General features: G+C 43.8%; 1 protein-coding gene across 4 annotated transcripts in view; it reads right to left on the bottom strand.

Annotated features, from left to right (window-relative positions):
- LOC135226539 (4-trimethylaminobutyraldehyde dehydrogenase-like) overlaps positions 1–17,890 on the bottom strand; it is a 53,429-nt gene extending 35,539 nt beyond the window's left edge. The window contains exons 1-5 of one of the 4 annotated variants that reach the window (XM_064266198.1): positions 17,701–17,813; positions 14,397–14,507; positions 13,777–13,887; positions 13,595–13,678; positions 12,929–13,028 (exon numbers count right to left, since the gene is read on the bottom strand). In XM_064266198.1, the coding sequence (XP_064122268.1) occupies positions 12,929–13,028; positions 13,595–13,678; positions 13,777–13,887; positions 14,397–14,507 (406 nt within the window). In that variant the 5' untranslated portion in view covers positions 17,701–17,813. Of the gene's footprint in view, positions 1–12,928; positions 13,029–13,594; positions 13,679–13,776; positions 13,888–14,396; positions 14,508–17,632; positions 17,666–17,700 lie in introns of those variants that run through there. The other 3 variants (XM_064266195.1, XM_064266197.1, XM_064266196.1) reach the window with 3 other exon arrangements.
- Between the last annotated feature and the right edge of the window lie 223 nt (positions 17,891–18,113).

Below are 18,113 nucleotides of genomic sequence, written 5' to 3' on the forward strand. Positions count from 1 at the left end.
GCTTCCAAGCTCCTGGCCCAAGGACAAAACGGGTTACCATTCTTAGGCCACAACGGAAGGGTTAGAGAGCACACCGCCTTGTTCTCTAAAGCCAAAACTTGTGACGATGGCTTAAAATCTCACTAACCCTCTTTGTCGTATCTAGGGTGGTTAGAAGAGGCCTTCCTGATCACCATTGCAAGAAGTTAACAGGTAGGAGAGGTTCGAATGCTTTGACATCAAGAACTTCAGACTACGTCTAAGTTCCATATTGAAAGCTTCGATCTGGACATGCACAGTCAGTCCGTCTGTACTAAAGTCAGGTGACCGACCAGTTGACCAGTCAGACGAATCAAGGACAGCAAGGCTGTACCCTGAAGACCATAAGGCACTATTCTTCGCTGAAGGATGAGTGTCTGGACTGCCTGGGCGATTCAATCTAAGCAAACCTTGGGGGTGTATCAACGCAACCCAACGTCGTCAGCGAATCAACTCCTGACTCGAGCTTCTGTGACCAGGAGAAAGGAGCGAGGAGCAAAAAGGCGATTCAGTCCCGAAGGAAGAATGCCTGACAGTCCAACCTGGTCTCATGTTACACGATCATCGGGGGTGTATAAACGCAACCGACTTCGTCAACAAGAAACTCAGGGCTACTATATGTCGCCTGATCTCGCACGAGTGTCTGACTCTGAGAAAACAGGTGAGACAAAAAGTAGATGGTGAGCGAGGTTCGAGATTCCACAGAACTCAAAGATCGTGAAGGGCTTTGTTGTTTGACAGACGCAAATCTCTGAGCCCAAAGGCCGTCAACAACATATTTGCGTATTCTTTAATAGTTGTGACTGCCAGCTTATCCCATTCTTCAGACGGAAATGGAAGACGGTAATCTTATTCCTGTCCAACATCTCGATAGCCTGAACGTAGTCAAGACTCAGAGCGGAGAGGTTATAGGTACCTTTCGAGTTAGAGTAGACCGACTCTCTCGGAAAAGGTCCTTGGAAAGTGAACTAGGAAGTATGTGACCTCTGTGAAATCCAGGATCCTGAAGGCCAACATGGGGCGATCAGCGTCATTGTCGCTCCCTGTGACGTCATAAATCCTCTTATTACATTTCCTAAGCGATTGAAAAAAAAGGGGAAAAGAGACTAAAATATCCATTCCCCGTTCAATATCATAGGATGGCGTTTAATGGTACCGATCCCGGATCGAGAATAAGGGAGCAGAGAAGAAGAAGCCTCTTCGTCCTCAACATATCGAAGAGAAGAATGAAGGGCGTCCCTAAAGTCTCCACACTAAATCAACTTACTTCTAAAGAAAGATTCCACTCGGAAGTCAATAGTTGCTGCCGTCGATCGAGACGATTCGTACGGACTTTTGCAATCCGGTAACGAACCTCTAGAGGATCGTTACATTCTACGCCTGTTGTTATAATAGGCTTTCTCGTAAACTCGAACAGGGACCGAGAGAGATACTTCTTAAGATATGAGAGAGCTGTGGAATATCAGAGTTGATCTGGACCACTGGTTCCCAAAACTCGTTACGAGGACTGGAGGGACTACCGAATCGCTTTTACTTCTTTCAGATTAAGATCCAGGACATCTGAAACCCTATCCAGATGTCCGGCACCTTCTTTCTATCACCTCAGGTGATAAACGCACTGAGAGATGTTCAGAATCATTCCTAGATCTTGAATAATATTTCAGTTTCCCGGTAGGAAAAAACTGTGGTCTGAATTGCAGTCTATTCGGGGAAACAAACTTCTTCAGGAAGGAAATGGTCCCCAGCAAGCTCATCCATTCCCTCCCCGAGTATGCTTACTTCCCTAATAAGGCTGCGCTTTGCCTAAGCAGGAGAGCATATAAAAGTGCAATGTTGCGGTAGACTCGTAGTTCTATACCGTGCGGTAACGAGCACCGAAAGGATTAAGAGATAACTCTGTTGAACATAGTAAGGCAAAACGAATGCAACGTTTATTCATTCACGTAAGAAATCCCCTCAATCAATCTCTTAGGCTAAAGTCCGTGATTGTAGGGCAGAGTTACAGTTAGTCAGTCAATCCCGCAGGAGAGACGTAACCGCCAGCACAGAGATACGGTTAGTCAGTCAATCCCGCAGGAGGAGAGAGACGTAACCTACGGCGCATGACAGCGCCCAATCTGTTACTGGCTCGGTTGGACTGGAAGACAGACAGCGTGACAGCAGCAGCCAGCAGCTTACGAACGTCGTCTCTTCTTAACTTTATGTCTGGGTTGCCAGTTACCCTATTCTACGAAGAAATAGGCCGGTCCGTTATTTTTTGAGCCGAAAGACTCTCAAGCTGGTATATTTAAGCGAAACAGAAAACGCTAAATATATAGATGCGTTTGTGTCGTCAGAACACTACCATACAACGGTAAAAGATAAATCGGAAACTCCTGGAAGGCTGCAGGGAGTAACGATTAAATGTCCTTAAAATAGACAATAGACCTCTCGGTTGCCATCCGAAGAGGTAACTACAGCAAGCGTATATGACTTGAACCAACCAGAAGTAAAATAACGCAAGGCAAAATATGAAATTATATCACAATAAAGTTTGTTCATACTTACTGGCAGACATATATATAGCTGAATTCGGAAATACAGCTACATACATATCTGACAGGCAAGTTTCATGAACAAAACTTAAGAGAATCGAAGCAGTCAGCTCAAGCTTCTTATGTTACTGGACATAAGCGTTCATTGACGTAGTCTACAAGTCTATTTCTTGTACGAGTCTGCGAATGACGAATGAGAGCTCTTCCGAATCTTGTCAATAAGAGCTTATTCGCTTACGCAATATCAAGTTAATGAGATGTTTGTCAATGAGAACTAACCCATTTACGGGACAAAGAGATATTTTGTCAATGAGGGGATACCCACTTACTTGACAAAACGAAAGTATATTGTCAATGGGGGAAAGTCACTGAATTGACAAAACGTAATCCAGGGAGTCAAGCATTTAATTTTTTCGATTCCCGTCTCAAACGAGGAAGGGGCAAGAATCCTGTTAAGAGACTGGGCTTACGGCAGGTAGAACGACCATGTTCAATTCGGCATCGTAGTCCCGACTAGAAACTAACAAAATCTATCATCTGAAAAACCCTTTCAGATGGGCTAAAAAGCTTGCAAAATTATCCTGGGAAGAGGAAGAAACTCTCCAACCAGCTTCCTCTCCCGTATCACAACTAATGCCTGCTAAAGCTTAAAATTTATTGGCAGTATGGCAAAGGAAGTCCTGTCTTGCGCTTTCCTGAGAGCGTCCTTTTGATGAGTGCCTTTGCAAGAATCCCACTGAACGTTGCCGAGAGTCCTGACGTGCAGGACATCGAGCCTTACATAACCCGTAACTGCCTTATCGCAGTCTTGACTGCGGTAGTGGCAACTTAAATTTATTGGCCGAATGGCAAAGGTTGCGGTAGAGCAAACGAGATCTTCCCTTGAGCTTTCCTTAACTACCATCCCACCTATGCGAAAAGCAATATTAATTGACAGAGACCTCTTGAATTCACGAAACCCGATGTCTTGCTGGGTTTCGAAGAAGAAGTTGTCTGTTCACTTTAAACTTCCTCCGAAGCACTGCCTACTTCACATTCTTTGCAGGTGAGGTAGAAGGTATCACCGGAGGTAGAGGTAAACATTCTTTAGGCCCATATCTGAAACAAGAGCTTGAAGAGTTCAACAGAAACGTTCAGCCAGGCGACACACCTGGCGTGCGCTGGTGCACGCTCGGCGTCCACTGGCGCGCGCTCGGCGTCCACTGGAACGCGCTCGGCGTCCACTGGAGCGCGCTCGGCGTCCACTGGAGCGCGCTCGGCGTCCACTGGCGCGCACTTGGCGTGCACCCGCGCGCGCCTGGAGTCCATCCGAGCGTCCCGGGCGTCCGCTCTCAAAAGCTTCCTGCTACTATGACTTCTTTTACGTATTTCTCGGTGGAAAGACGGACACGAGTTCAGGCGACGTTCGCCTTCTTACTTCTCACTGAAACGCATAACGAGAGAGAGAGAGAGGACGTGAAGCGTCCTCTTCTATAAAGCTTCTATTTAGAGGGCGCGAGTCCTTCCGAAAGCTCCAACCCCTGCATGGGGAGGACGCTTCGGAGGACGAGAAGCAATCTTTCAGGATTCGTGCACGCGCACGCACTTTGGCAGTCTGGGGATTTTCATCAGAAACTGCCGAAGGCACGCCAGATCGGTGGGGGTTCCTTGTAACCCTCCTTAGGCTTTCGACATGCTCCCTCCCCGGGTCCTGGAGTCCAAGCAAGAGGTCCCAGAGGCCTAGAGGCGAAAACGAGGTCCAGATCCTTCTGATCGCACCCTCCACTACACAAGGGGTATCACTGCACTTCTGCACTTCACTTTTACTCTCTAAAGCAAGCACTTTCGATTCTAAGATACGAATCGAAAGAGTATCAGAGAAAGGGTAATTCCTCTACAGACACTGCTTAGGGCGAAGGCAACACTGCAGGGTTAAAAGGAGTAACAATTACAGAAGTAGCACTTCACAGCAATGAAGGAGAGCGAGCACCTCTCGTAGACATATTCATAGCCCGTAGGCCATACTACAGGGTTAGGCAAATAAAGTCTACAGGAAAAGTTAGCAGGTTCACTACCCTGACTTTTGCTAATTAATTGCGTACATACGAATCATACGTCTTCCTTACGGAATTAGGACATGTTTACTGATTAATTGCGTACATACGAATCATACATCTTCCTTACGGAATAGACAAAGTCTCACACTCCTTACATGACAAATCTCAACAAAGAAGCAAGACCCATACCCCTCGTACATACCAAGTGCGGATCTACCGAAGCTTTCGGTAGCCACACCCTATCTTTGCAGACAACCCCGTCTGAAACTAGCCTAACTAGATTCAGATATTTTATGCAAAAATGAATAAAATTCAAATCAATTTAAGATAGCGTATGCCTAGCCACAAATCCAAGTAAATAAATCAAAATGACAATTTGTCGAAAATTGCATTTTTCCTAACTATACAAACCTTGAGGCCGTCCTTTAAACAATAGGAAGTAGCTAGCGGCAGCTGGAACGGTCGTAAGCTTCGAACAATGGGGAGAACGGTAGTTAACTGCTTGTCCGACAGTCACGCGCCGCGCGACTGGGAGGTAAACAAATCACTTTTGCTTTTGGCCCATGCAAAATACGCAGAGTGAGGGGTGGCATGAGGAGGGACTATATGTAAAGGACCTCAGGTTTGTATAGTTAGGAAAAAATCGAATTTTCTACAAATTGTCATTTGTTCCGATACGTAATACAAACCATCGGTCCTTTAACAATAGGAAGACTCACTTCTTGGTGGGAGGAATCAGAGTCTTTTGATGAACAGACTGGTGTTCGTCCATCCCTGGAATGCCTCCTGGTCGTAAGAGCGAGGGAGGGATCCAGCCTCTGTCCGATTGATCGGGGTGTGCACCGCAGGATCAATGGTCAGACCTCTGGGCCGAGTACTAAGAGAGAGGCAAGCGTATCTCTTCGTACCAGCAAGCAAGAACTTGTTCCTTTTTGCAAGAGGCAACATAAAGTATGGGTTGTCTCAAGCTGGCATCCACTTCCTCCCCCTTGTTGGAGGAAGTGGTGGATATACGCTCCTATCCCTAGTGAAAGGGATAGGATGGGGCTCTGTTGAGTAGCTCACCTGCATCTTGTCCTTATCCAGCAGGGTGACGACCATGTCCCTCTAACCACAGGTAGAGGGGAAGAAAAAGATGGGAAGAGGAGCCAGTCACACTCTCATTCACTCATCCATTCTTATGGTCACACCAGGACTCGATGCTGTTCAGCCTGCGAGGGTCTGGGTTCGCTACACAACGTGTTGAGCAGCCACCACGGGTCCCAAGGAAAAAGATCCAAGGACCTGTGGGCAATATCCCGAAGGTAGAAGGAAGGGCATGTGGTCTGGTTGACCAGACCCCTGCCTTCAGTACCTGCGCCGGAGAAGTTCTTGCGGACAAGGCAGCATCTCCTTCGCATTCGAAGGCGGTGAAGTCCATTAGGGAGGGGATTGTGAACGACTCGAACCAATCGTCAGGGACCGAAGGGTTCTGAGTCTTCGCTACGAAGTTCGGTACGAAATCGAGCGTCACGGATCCCCATCCCCTGGATGCTTGACTTCGCAGGAGAAGTCATGCAGTTCCTCAGAGGAAAAGAAGGAAATAGTCGCATGACCTATCCCTCTTCTCTACTTCGGTGATTGTCCAGTACCCTCTTCTCTACTCGGTGATCCATACCCATACTGTCTATCCGTTTGCCACGAAGTCTCTCGCATCCTCCTATCCCCATGCAGCGAAGTTCTCGGTAGTGGATAGGACACCGACACTCCATGGTGGGTGTCAATGGTATGGGTACTGTGACAAGCTATTAAAACGAAGTAATGATTGCTCTGTAACAACCGAACTAAGTCAACAGGCGTAGTTTCGTAACTGACTCGGACGCTCTGACAGCTGCCGACTGACTGCGTTCGTAGAGGCAAGTTGTCAAAGCATCCGAGTAAGTCACGTGACCTTCGCCTTTAAAGGTTATGCCGAGAGATCAAACAAATAATGTATTTGTTTGTCACTAATGCCGGACAGCGAGGTGATGATTCTCTTAAGGCATGTGCCCAACAGGCGAAAGTCAATTGCCTTCTAGAGGGACCGAGGTCCCTGAAGGTAAAACATCTCATGGTTGTTGAATCTCAGCTAAGGAGAAACAACACTATGTACCGTTGAAGACGAAGGTAGATATTGAATGCAAACCTACGTCTTCACAGATGAATCGAGAGAAGGATTCTCAAGATTCATAACCTGTGCTTACAAATGACTGAAAACGCTAACCGCTATTTCATTGCTGTCCGGTGAGAAGTCGTAGTTGCAATGAAAGCGGGGCGTTCTTCAGTAATGAAAACACAGGGGAAAGCCGCCTGAAGAACTGCTTCTCATGGGCTGAACATTTGGAAGTAGAGCTGTCAGGTCGGAGAGTAGGCGATGTCTTCTGACACATCTCGTAATTCGGTTGAACAATGAACAATTGTACACCTACGAATAAGAGATATTTTGAAGACAAACTCAGATGTCTGCAAAATCATTCGCATTATCGCAGTGCGATGCAGCGGGAGACTTGTACAGACTTCTGTTACCGTGCGGTAAACAGAAAGATGAAAGAGTCCAAGAGATATCTCTGTTGAAAATTCTCGCAATGTCGAAGGCGATGGAATCTAGCGTCACAGCAGTAGATGGTCCTTCATTATTGCGAGAATCCCCGTTAATCAGAGACCTAAGTCCATGATTGTTGGGGCAGAGATACGGTTCGGTAGTCAATCAAAGCAGGGCAGAGAGAGACATACATGACCGTGCATATCGGAGGCCCAGCTGATACTGAGCTGCTATCAGGCAGTTCAATACGCAGTAGTTGAGCCTGAGCTCTCGCTGACTCGTCATCCTGAGTTGCCAGGTAATCCATTATTCCACGAAGGAATGCGTTCGGCTAGAACTACCGAGCATAAAAGATATGCTCGAGCAATTATATTTAGGCGAAACGAATTTCGGTAAAAATATAAAAGTTGAAATTGTGTTGTCGTGACAAAACCATAAGTATATAAAAGTTGAAACTGAAAACTCCTGGGAGGTTGCAGGCAACCCCGAGTTGCAGTTCAATTAGAATACTTCTCTTATAAGTCGCAATCCGTAGATTAACTAGGATATGCGCCTACCCCTCGGACAATTCAACTGCTTAGTAGAATCATGTCGCGAGGTTAATATACGTAGTATATTTGTAGGATTCTGAACAACGATCTCCATCCTAAATTCTTTCCTTCAAGAAAACAAAATAAGGATTGGAGATCGACCACCTTCGATCTCTATCAAAGAGAGTGAAGGAGAAGTCTTCCTCGAAGGAAAGCTTCAATGGTGAACAGCAATACTAAGACGATAGTTCAAGCCAAACTGGATATTTCCCGTCCGATCTTCTCTAGTCCAGGTTTGGTCGCCTACTGTGAGATAGTTTCTTCGCAGAGCAGTCCTTCTTCCCAATGCTAGAAATTCCAGGAATTCGAGCATAGGCGAGGTTCCCGATTATCGTGTATATCGGGGATTCTCGTCTCGCTCACTTTGGACCGTGGTCACTGAATGCGTTAGAAATTCCGTAGAATTCTAAGCAGTCTGCGAAACCCCCACCGAATTCGTCAAACGATATCGGCTGGTGGTCCTCTCGATTCCCGTAGAAATCGAGAATGGGGCAGGATTCCTCCTCAACGACCGGGGCTTACGTCAGGTAGGACCCGAAGGTCCCCCCGGTAGCGCAGTCCCGAACGTGGGATCCTACAGAGAAATCTCTGTAGGATCCCTCCCCTTTCCCTCGTAACCGTAAGGAGAGAGGGAATGGGGGAGGAATTGGATACTCGCTCGCCTTCCCAGTGGAACTAGCAGTTGGAGAAGAGTAGGAACAGCCATCGCCTTGCGGCGATGGCCTCTCAGAGTCTGGGAAAACGCATCGTCAGGAGAAAACGTTTTCCCGCGGAGGGTTACGAACTATCACGTAGGTAAGGGTCTGCCGCCACTGTGAACGTCGTCTGGGTGGGGCTGATCGACACCTGACAGGAGAGAGCCGATACCGTCCTCCGACTCATTCCAGTCCTCGTCGAGGTCGAAACCTCTCGGGAGGACCGAAGGAGTATTCAAATACGGTGTCCGAAGACACGTAGAAACGCCGCTGTCGCAGTAGAGGAGGTGGAAGTAGCTTGATCGACCGGCCAGAACTGAGAGAGCCTTCTTGTCCGGAGACGAGAGACTCTGGTTCGAGACAGAATCGGCAAGTTCCGATCGCGGCAGACCCACCGTCGGTTTGGGTTCCCTCTCGGGCCCAAAACGACTCGAGCAGAGACGTGGGCTCTGCTGGTGGGAGCGGCAATCCTTCCGCAAGGTCATTATGCTGACGAATCAGCTTAATGACTTCTGCCAAATTCCTCTGTATCTCGGGAGTAACCGTGTCTTACGGAGTAGGACCGTCCAGTCCCTCCAACAAGAGCAGATCCCGAGATACTCCTCCTTCAGAAGGAGGCACAGCGGCAGAACCCCTGACGGTCGCCTGCCGCTACTTGCGCGTATGTCCTGGTCGGTCCTAGAACCGTGCCTGGTCCATACGGCGTCATAGCGGGATCGCGAGCGGCGCACCTCTCGCGATCACTCATAGGTACCTCGCTCCTCCCGGTGTAGCCGAGGAGGTTGAAGGTAACAGGAGAGGCAGACCTGACGCTCCCCACTAGCTCGCTGGCAGGACCAGCGTGCTTGGAGGGCTGCTGCTGATCGTCCACCCACGCAGTGGCGATCGAGCAGCAGGCCTAGCCTTGCCGCTCGCCTGGGCGAGAAGGCTCGGCTGAGAACGTCGACGCTGATCTCTAGCGTGCAGGCGAGCTGTTGCTGGTTACCGTCTCCGCCCGGTCCCGATGGGAGCGGCGTCAGGTGACCTGCTAGGCTCGCTGTCGCGGTGAGACCGGCGAGCGTCCTCTCGGCGCGTCGAGGCGCTGGTACCAGTCGTGGCTGGTACCGACGACCGCGGGGGACCCCTTCCTCGCCTCAACCCGTGGCTGGTCAGCGACCGTCACGTCAACCCGAGCAGCCAGCTGGTCGCTGCGAGAGCGTCCACTGGCCTAGCGAGAGTCGTCTGCACGACACTCGCCAGTCTTCTGCTCCGCGCTTCGGTCTTGGCGGCGAGCGAGCTCGAGTGTCAAGACTTGGCTGGACGGTCTCCCGCGGGAGACAGTCACTCGGTACTTCTCGCTAACGAGAAGCCGAGGCGGATCCTGGTTTAGCGGCAGAACCGCTAGAACCAGGCGAGGAAGTGCCAGCCGAAGCTGGTACTCCTCTGGTCCCCGTCTTCTTCTCCTTGGTAGAAGAAAAGACTGGGCCCTGTTCCCGAGGGAGCAGGAGGACCAGCAGAAGAGCTCCCTGAATCGCCGGGGCGAGACCGGGCCACCCTTAGAAGGTCCCGAAGGAGCCTTCTTAGGGGGGAAAACCCGGGTTACCAGCTGGTCGCTGCAAAGAGCGGCCGCTGGCCTGGCAAGAGTCACCTGAGCGTCTCTCACCAGCCTTCTGCTCCGTGCCGCGTCTTGGCGCCGAGCGAACTCTGGCGCCGAAACTTGGCTGCACGGTCTCCCGAGGGAGAACGTACACTTGGGATCTCTCGCGAACGACGAGACCGAGCCGGAACCTGGCGTAGCGGCATCGCCGCTAGCACCAGGCGAGAAGTACCAGAGCTAACCGATACTCCTCTGGTCCCCGTCTATCTCTTCCTTACGGAAGGGGAGACGGGCCCCACTCCCGAAGGAGCAGGAGGACCAGCAGAAGGACCCCCCGTCCCACCGGGGTGGGACGGGCCCTTAGCAGTTCCCGAAGGAGACTTCTTAGGGGGGAAGGCAGCCTTCTTCTTCTTCGGCTTATGGGCCTTAGAAGTCGAAGGGAAGAGGACAGCAGAGACGATGAAGAAGAAGATGACAGCTTCCTCTTCTCCTCTTCCTCGTCAGCTCACGCAGGACAGTCGTCAGGTCTCCATCCAGGCCGGAGCCGGGGCTATTGCCGAAGCAACACGGCCCGACTGCACCTGTCCGGAAGGACCTGGGACTGGGGAAGACACACGTGGGCAGACCAGCATGGACAGGCACAGGAACCAGGAGCGACAGGAACAGCAACCAGCTCAGGAGCGGCAGGAACAGCGGCAGCGGTAGACCCAGAAAGGACAGCCAAGACCAGCAGCACAGCGAGGTCACATCAGCGCAGGTACGGGCAGCCAGCGACGGGCCTCCGTAGAATCATGGCGGTCCAGCGGAACCGGTGCTGGCGGCCGGTCCAGGGGCGAGCTGCTGGACACGGAAGTCTGGGGCAGGCAACACGAAGAACAGGCGGCGGCGGCAACCCCACCTCGGTACGGCTGTGGCCCTAGTAGCGGCAGACGGCGTCATCGACACAGCATGGGGAGTGTAGACCAGGAGGGGGGGGTAGCAGCATAAGCGGCCGTGGTAGTAGTGGAGACCGCCCCAGACCTCGCTAGACGCTGCAGCAGCCCGTGGATGCTAGGCACGCCCTGCCTCCGCGGTGGTCCATACCTGTCCAAGGTCGTCACCCACGGATGTAGCACCGCGGTAACATAGATAGATTAGTAAGAGGGGTTCCCTCACGCACGGGGGGAAGACATGCCCCACCCCGAACGCAAGGAAGACCCCAAATACAAAATACAACGAAGAAGCTGAGCGGGGGGCAGGAAGGAAGACGAAGAATCGGATACCAAGGGAGTCGCGGGAGAGCTTTCCGACGACTTCCTGGCAGACCTTCGCTTCCCCTAACCCCGCACAGCAGTGAAAAGTAATATGAAAATGAAACAGAATACTGCCCTTGCGATTCACTTCATAGAACTTAAAGGGGAAAGATCAATTCCCGGGTAAGAACGGAAACTTGATCCAATAATATGATGCTATCATAAAATATATATGAAAATGAAACAGAATACTGCACTTGCGATTCATTTTCACATAAAAAAATCGTAAGGATCAATTCCCGGGTAAGAACGAAAATTGATCCAAATTAAATTTCATGTAAATAAATAAATGAAAATGAAAAGAATATTGCAATTGCGAATCCACTTCATTGCATTCTATTATACAAAATTAAAAGGCTCGTGCCGAGCGCAATCACACTCTCGTAACGAACGCACAGGGCAAAAATATAATGAAAAGAGTACTTACATTTTTTCAATTACACACTTCCGCCCAAAATACATGACTCGCGCGAGCGCGCCCGCCCTCGGCACCGAGACATAATTCAAGGGTTCAATTCATGAAAAGAGAGGAAATCGCCGCATCTACGGCGATAACTCCATGTTGTTTCATAATTAAGTAATGAAAATGAAAACAGTGTACTTACAGTATCATTTTCAAGTCAAACAAACCATTAGTAGAAAACACAATGTAAACAAAGCATACGACGATGAAGCGGGCAGAGAGCGATGACGAACACGTCCTTCACACCCGCGGCCGAAAGCAAAAGTGATTTGTTTTACCTCCCAGTCGCGCGGCGCGCGACTGTCGGACAAGCAGTTAACTACCGTTCTCCTTCCCCTTGTTCGAAGCTTACGACCGTTCCAGCTGCCGCTAGCTACTTTCCTATTGTTAAAGGACCGATGGTTTGTATTACGTATCGGAACAAAGACAATTAGGATACTTAGGCGGCAATGAAGTTTCCAAAATCCTAAGACGGAGGTACTGAAAACAGTGTTTTCAGCACCAGCGACAGAAAAAATATGAATAGAAAATGGGAATGGTTCCTGATACCGCCTCCCAGCGGCGGAATGGGTTACTAACCACCTGGCCGACCACTGCGTGTGTCGGAAGTTTTTAAAATTCTGTCGGACTTCAGAAAATACAGTTATATATATATCTGACAGGTAAGTTTCATGAACAAACTATAAATTTATGTAATTACAGAAAAGTTATTTACATATTTTGAGCAACAATTTGTTGATCCCTGAAAAGTGAGTGGGTGAATATAGATATTATACCATCCTTTTTCTTTGAAACTTCTCAACTCACTGATTATGCTGTTCTATAACAGTCCTTTACTAGCACATAAACAAAATGTTCTTTTAATGCGCAAGATGTCTAACTATGCAACTGCATTTATTCCATGTTACTTCATAAAACATCTGTCACAACTTTCCTAACTGAACTTTAAAATTTAGTTTAGATGGACTTCATTTACAGTATAATGTGTGTTCAGTATGCACATAAATGCATGTAGTATGTGTGTTTGAGAGAGAAAGAGAAAATACTACTCAGTACAGGAAGAATGACTGTACACACAATGACAAGGGATTTGCTACTGTGTGGCTTAGGTAACCTCACATTTCAGACCCCTGTGTTAAAAAAAAAATAAAAAATTATACTTACCCACTATGGCACCAGCTACTCCACCATAATACTCAAGAGCATCTGCACATGATGCTATGTCCACTCTTGCTTCCCATATTGGTTTTCCAGTATCTCTGACCTAAGAAATTATAAAAATTATAGTGTTGTTCAAAAGATCTTAATTCTTTCATCGACTGAAACTTGAAATTTAACATATTTTTGTATTAAAAGTTTATCCAAATTTATAAATCACCACCAGATTTGCCAAAGCCAGTAATACTAGCAAACTGTCAGCCAAGGTTGTGTGAATAAGATTTAAGTTTATGGTAATACAGTATTATTTAAATTGTACAATACATGACAAATAACACTGCATGCAAGTAACTACATTCAATATGAAATACTTAAAACTGCAGTAAGATGTGTAAACTTTTCTTGTTGAGTAGGGGGTTATGTATGTTAACTCTCAAAAGGAGGCTTTTCTATATGCTGTATTACTTCTACCAGTTTCTTGCAATCACAAGAATAATGACAAAACAAAAAAGAAAAAGGGAAAAACACATTTCTCTTTTGTCATGAAATATTGTACATTTTGGAAATGTTGGTCCTTGTACTAATTTGGAATATCAAACATAGAATAGAAATCTAGTTTGTCCTTAATGTATTTGAAGAGTAGAGTATACAGAATATCTGATTGAAATTTACCTCTAGCTTAGAAATATCTTCCAAATTTTCACGGATGATTCGACCAGCTTCCAGTAATTTTTGACCACGTTCCCTACCAGAGAGCTGAAAAAAAATAAAGCACAATTGTAGTATTTTACCCAAAATTCTTTATAGTACATACAAACAATGGATCTTTGGCACAAAGTATAGAAAGCACTCACCTTACTCCAATATGGAAACACTTCTTTGGCAGCTGCTACAGCACGTGCCACTTCCTTTTGTCCAGAGACAGGTACTTCACACATCAGCTGTCCCGTTGCTGGCTCTATGACCTGTTTAAATAAGACTTTCAATTTAAATTCTAACACTTATTATGCATTCTATTAGGTAAGCACGTATGTGTTTTTTCTTAGTGTGAAGAGGGCTGCCTTTAAAAGATATTTCAGATATGTTAGTTAAATTTGTTAAAAGGCTTCTTTATTTCTCCATATAATTTCCTACAGTACACAGTCCACTTACCTGTTAGTGGAATGTGTACTTTACAAATTAATTTACCTTTCAGGTAAATCTATTTTTTAACCCTAACTACAAAGATTTTACCATATGCCCATGACTGCAAGATAATAGGCTTTAAAATTTCAAGAATTAATGTAGAGGAGCTCATTTCCACTAGTCAGCATCCTGGAGTTATGTTTCTTGTATAACATAGGCTACACCAAGAAATTTGTACCAACATATCTTGCTTTCAACTACAAAAAAAAGCTGTGAGAAAATTATCACTAACAAAACCATGAATTACACAAAGATTAAATGCAATAAAAAGGTTGTCTATACTGCTTACCTTCATGCTGTGAGAAGCATCGCATGGCTCACATCTTTTACCTGCAACATAATTCCAGGGGCCAGCTACTATCCTGGTTAGCCCACGACTGAGTATTCGCGCACTGGCCATCTAAAATGTAATTTCATTATATTAATGAATAATATGGTACATGGTTTTAGTTTTACCTTAAAAAACTTTCATTGTCAAATTCCACAACTGTATTTAGCCCTGGCCCCTAAACCTAGTACTGAAACCATGAATATGGCAAGTAAATCAACATTTACATAAAATATTTACCATTTTCTTACTGTACTCCCCTTTACATAAAAGTACACACGCAATGTATATATATACACTATGTATGTATATATATATATATATATATATATATATATATATATATATATATATATATATATATATATATATATTATATATATATGATATGTATATATATACATATATGCAGGGCTTTTGGGCGAGAGACCACAAGGGAGAAATATTACCCCATAACTCTATCCTACGGTAAGGGGACAGATGTGAAATTGGGGTTATGGGTGGGGCAAATCATCTGGGAGAATGAAGACTCATGCTTTCACTGCTTAAGGTAAGTGCTTTTGTGATTTACAGTCTTTGTTCAAGCCTTATTCTTGGTGAGGTCATTCTTAGTGATGTCTCCACGCCTGCTTTTACCTTGGAAAATTTTTTTTCATACAGTTTTAGTGTTTTTGATGTATTAGTAATCTTTGTTGATCAGCTGTTATTTACATCTAAGTTCCGTCCGTGGAACATATGGCTCCCTGAGGGTTTGCAAATCCGTCGCCCTCTACCAGAATACAAACATGGCTGCTTTGTTTACGTTAGTTCTCCCCCACCCAAAACCCCAAATTCCCAAAGTCCCCCATTATTGTTAGGCAGAGACAGGAGGTAAATAAGAGTTGACCATCAAAAGATTAATACTGCTTCTTCATCAAAAGCACTAAAACTGCAGCAAAAATCAATTTCCAAGGTAAAAGTAGGCACGGAGTCATTAGCCAGAAATACCATCTACTAGTACATATATATATATATATATATATATATATATATATATATATATATATATATATATATATATATAGATATATATATATATATATAATATATATATATATAATGTATATATGTATATATGTATATATATATATATTATATATATATATATATATATATATAGTATATATATATATCTATATATATATATATAATATATATATATATATATATATATATATATATATATATATATATATATATATATATATATATATATATATATATAGATATATATCATATATATATGTATATATATATATATATATCTATATGTGTATATATATATCTGTATATATATATATATATATATATATATATATATATATATATATATATATATATACATACTATATATATATATATATATACATACAATACTATACATATACATATATATATATACATATACATATACATATACATATATATATATATATATATATATATATATATACATATATATATACTATACATATATATATAATATCATATACATGATATATATATCTATATACATATATATATACATATATATATACATATATATCAATACATATACCTCCATATATATATACATACTATATATATATATATATATATATATATATAGATATATATATAGATATATATATACACACATATATGCATATACATATATATATAGATACATATATAGCTATATATATATATATATATATATATATATAGATATATATATATATGTATATATATATATATATATATATATATATATAAACATACCAACAATACATTTTCCGTCAGGATAATTATTATACTAAAACTTTCATAGATGTGCAGTATTACATTATTATTGATCTAATTTTTTCTGGGAAATATATTCAATTACAGAAGTTACATGATTGTGCATTACAACTGGGACAGTTTTATCATACTAAACATACAAAGATACATAATAAAATAAAAAATGTATGCCTATTGCATTCTGACAAATACAAAAAATCTTCAGTGACCCCAATTCACTTTCTTGCAACTCCTAGTAACAGTCTAACATGCAAATTCTAGATTATTTGTGGCATGATGTTGAGTGGCTGAAGCACCATTGAGTTAATGCATAATATCTGAAACAATATCTTGCCAGCTGTTTAGTTTTTAAATCCCATAGGCTGAATTATTATTATTATTAATTTTTTCAAGTACTGGGGACCAGTCTGCATTGTCCTTGATGAGCAACTTTCATTTTTTACTTTTTAAAGTCATGAGGTTATACTGAGTTACAAGTTTTCCAAAAGATCTGTGATAAGGTCATTAAAAAGAAAATATACTACTACTGAAAAAGCTTAACTTCAATATTGATTGAATTCCATTAAGGACTGGAGAGGTTGGACAGCACAACAAAGAGACCCAGAAAATAAAGGGAATGATGTACAAGGATCTCAAGGGAAAATGGGCGACCACCCCACAGGTGCGCTAAGAAGGAACAGGCCAGTTAAAGAGGGTGAACAACAAGGCTGAAAAAAAGGAATCAGGAATAGGCTAAAATGTGGGTGCAGCCACCAAAAGTATATTAACCACTAGGTTCCAAATGACAGCTGTCATTTCCATAATGCATGTAGGGACCCAAAGTACAGACCTACGTACTAGCTATAAAGTAGTGCATTTGTAAAAAGAAATAAGTCTATCACCAACTTAGTTTGTAGGCATAGCCTAAACCCGGCTCAGATAAGCATATTTTGCGCTGTATCATAAGTAACTAGCTAGGTATAGTCTACCTATTTAATATTTTACTCTATAGCCTACCGTTAGATATTGCATTCCGGATTTGGAAATACCATTATCCTATGTTTTTAATGCGCGCTTTGAACACTTCTATTAGATTTGCTGGCAAATGAATACTGAAATACATGGACCATAATCCCATTGATAGTTCTTATCTAGAAATAATGTTAAGTTTATGGAATGTTTTCAGACTAATACCATGCACTAGGGTATCGAACCGGTATCCTAGGTAAGGTTAGGTTACGTTATGTGCGGTGGTTAGGTCATTTACCGAGTTCAAGAACGCAAGAAACGTTCAAAGCACACTGATAATTTCAATTCCAAAATGCGGTAATGGTTTAAAATCTTACTCTTCCAAAGGTATTCCTTCCCTTAAACTAAAAGGGGACAAGCTGAACTACCTGCAGTAAAACACCCATCGGTTAGGGTAAGCTGTTGGCCACTAAATCAACTTTCCTACCTTACGTACCGTTTGTCACTACAAGAAAACCATTTCCGATTCGTGTCAAAGGTCTAACCTATTCAAAATTTAAGGGTTTGGGCCAAAAACTTCTTCGCTATGCTTACCATAGCTTTCTATAGTCAGATAGAGCCCGAAGGTATAAGCTTACCTTGCTGGGTGCACTCGCTAACCCCGACACTCTTTCAATTGCCTGTCATCCTACTCTTAGGTACGGGTTGAATGACTTGAATAGTGGGTATTTTGCATTTATTAATCACAAACACCCGTTTTTATTTAATTTCCCTTATATAATATTATTATTATAGTAAGTATTTATGATATCATTACGATAAACACGACATAAATTGTTCAGATAAACGAAGATTATTCACTATTATGTAAATCGGATGTTGCATCTCACATGTACTCTCTGTCAGCTG

Source organism: Macrobrachium nipponense, chromosome 14 (genome assembly GCF_015104395.2).
Source record: "Macrobrachium nipponense isolate FS-2020 chromosome 14, ASM1510439v2, whole genome shotgun sequence".
NCBI lineage: Eukaryota > Metazoa > Arthropoda > Malacostraca > Decapoda > Palaemonidae > Macrobrachium > Macrobrachium nipponense.